At 45.1% G+C, this 2,698-nt stretch overlaps 1 protein-coding gene across 1 annotated transcript in view; it reads right to left on the minus strand.

Moving 5' to 3' along the window:
• Positions 1-856: 856 nt before the first annotated feature.
• Positions 857-2,698, minus strand: part of cdca8 (cell division cycle associated 8) — a 6,306-nt gene continuing 4,464 nt past the window's right edge. The window contains exons 10-11 of the mRNA XM_015401147.1: positions 1,217-1,303; positions 857-1,136 (exon numbers count right to left, since the gene is read on the minus strand). Coding sequence (XP_015256633.1) covers positions 1,101-1,136; positions 1,217-1,303 — 123 coding nt within the window. The 3' untranslated portion in view covers positions 857-1,100. The remainder of the gene's footprint in view (positions 1,137-1,216; positions 1,304-2,698) is intronic.

The following is a 2,698-nucleotide window of genomic DNA, read 5'->3' on the forward strand; positions in this document are numbered from 1 at the left end:
GGTCCATGGTGGACTTCCATCCAAGAACCGCCCAGAACCAGATCTGACAGCAACGGGGTTCTCCAGACTCCATTTACGTAGCCAGTAGAAAGATAATGCTTAGAATGATGGAGGAGAAACGCTTCCAGGTCCTCAGAGGCCTGTAACCCAGAACCAGAGTTCTGGGTTACAGGCCTCCTTGGGTTACAATGAGGACCGCCTCATTCCAGAAAGCCGGTAACCATGGATACCAGATGTTTCCAGCTTGCTGGATGACATCATGTTCCCGTCGCTGATGATTCAGACTAACCAGACAGCACGAACTCAGCACGGAGACGCCGCCGCACGGAGACGCCGCCGCACGGAGACGCCGCCGCACCTGGTCCAGGTGAAAAATAGGACAGGACAGGAGGTGATTGAAAGAATTTAAAATAGTTCAACCTTGATGCTGCAGCAATAAAACACTTTAAACTTTTGATTCGTCATAGTTGATGTTTTATATTCTTTTGCTGCCGTGTAAAAAATGTTCAAATAAATCAGCTTTTCCACTGGAAGGTCGTAAATTTTGACAGGAAGGTAGCCGAGCGGAGCAGCGGCTCGTATGGAAGCTCCGCCCCCGGTTCTGATTGGGTCACTATACCGTCTGAAGTTCTGACAAACTGAATCCTGGGATTTCAGTTGAAGAACAGAAACATCAGGAGCAATAATGAATGTTGAACAGAACGACATCGAGGAGGTTTCTACTCCGCTGGTGCAGAACTTTTCCAGAGGTTCTGAATGTTTAACTTCAGCTAAACTAAAGGTCTGAGTGGATCTCCAGAGTTCTGGGTTCCACTTTCCTCACAACCGAACATGATGAGGAACGACGGGTCAGACCTGACAGAACCACGCTGGATTTATTCAGACAACAAGAACAATTTGGTTTCAACAAAGACAAAGAAGTTCTGTAGACAAAAGTTCCAAGATCAGAATAAACTTAAAGTTCGTAAAAAAAAATAAAAAAAGGACAGAAGCCGCTGAGACGGCGATCCAGGCCCACGGGTTCAGGTTCTGGGAATAACCAGCTTGGTTCTGTTCCGTCCTGGTCGCCACAGCAGGTTCTCTAGTAACATCTGGCTTCGTCACTCCGAAGAGCCGCAGAGCGCAGTCAGGCGGTTCTGTACGAAACACAGAAGAAGAAAAAGCTTGAAGGGGCAAAAAGGCGCTGCGGACAGACGGGGACAGAAAGCGGACCCACCTGCAGCAGCCGGATGCTCCTCAAGGCCGTCTCGTCCAGAAGACTGAGGTCCACAGAGTCCATCTCACTGGCCAGCAGCTGGACGCTCTGCAGGGTCAGAGGTCAGATCAGAACATCTCATTCAAAATGACTTCAAACTACTTCTACAAGTTCCAGCTGAGTAGGAAAGGAGGCGCAGGGGATGCAGAGCAGGAGCAAGGAGAAAATGGAGGAACAGGAAATCTAGCCTCTTCAAACCCACCTCCTTCTGGGAAAGTCTGGCCTATTCTGCATAACCAAATAACTTAGGAACTATAAGCCCAGATTACATGAGCAACAGAAAGCCAACACCCTCTGGTTTCTGAATATAGAAATTCAAACTGGGTGAGTAGAACACAGACTGAGCTGCATCAGTTCTAACATGACTCAAAGTTGTTTTGTTTTATTCTTGAAAATGAGTCTTTTTTGAAGAGCAGTAATAAAGACATGATTGAGAAAAGGCAGGTCTTATTGTATTAACTTTGTTCTACATCATGTGATCCACAAATCCAGAAAATTTCAGACCTCTAGTGGTTTGGAGCGACGCGCTGCCACCTGCTGGTGGCTGTGTTCCTAACAAGCCTGTAATGCAGTTCCCCTTTAAATAAACTACACACATTTGGGCTCATTGGAAACCTTATTTCATTGGCTAGAAAGCCCAACAGCCCACATGGTCTGAACCAATACCAGCAGAGAATAATAACGTGTCATATCACGCATCACTGGCTGACAGGAAGTCAGATTTCGGGGGCTCTATCTCGCTCATATCGCATCATAAAAATATGCAGACACGTGTGTCTTGTAGATATGAAGACGACGTAAAGATCCAGACCAAACATGGCGGCTAACGACCGAGGAAATAAGTATTATAAATAAATATTAGCAATATGCTGAGAATAAGCTATGACCAGCTAACTTTGCTGATGTCAACAACCGGACATTATGGGCGATTTTGAATCATGGAATATTCTTATTACTAATGTGATTCATTTTAATCTGCGGATGTTTATGGAAGAATGGAGTATAAACAATAAAGACTGGATTTATAAAATGGCTTCTGGACGCTGCTTTGTTTGTTTACATTTTGTTTACATCTGTGTTAATTGTGCTTTAATGCTCACTGTGTCCATAAAATGATCTCGATGGTTGAATTGTGGAGAATCTAAGCTTTCCAATGACGTCTAACACGTCTATAGTGGAAGAAAATGTACCTGTGGAATTGGATGCATTCTGAGTTATTACCCCACATAACACCCAGCGGGTCGTGTTATGTCTTAGAGCGGTTAGGGCGTCTCCTCCATCCATCACTATGAGTGATTATCAACAACGCAGCATTGACTGGGTTTAAAGGAATAGTACACCCAAAACATGATTAGCCTTCATTTACTACTCACCCCCATGCTGAACAACACTCTGGAGTACTTTTTTTTCCTGAAAGCGCGCGCCTGCGCGATCACGACTCTA

Source organism: Cyprinodon variegatus, unplaced genomic scaffold, assembly GCF_000732505.1.
Source record: "Cyprinodon variegatus isolate N-32 unplaced genomic scaffold, C_variegatus-1.0 Scaffold1188, whole genome shotgun sequence".
NCBI classification, from domain to species: domain Eukaryota; kingdom Metazoa; phylum Chordata; class Actinopteri; order Cyprinodontiformes; family Cyprinodontidae; genus Cyprinodon; species Cyprinodon variegatus.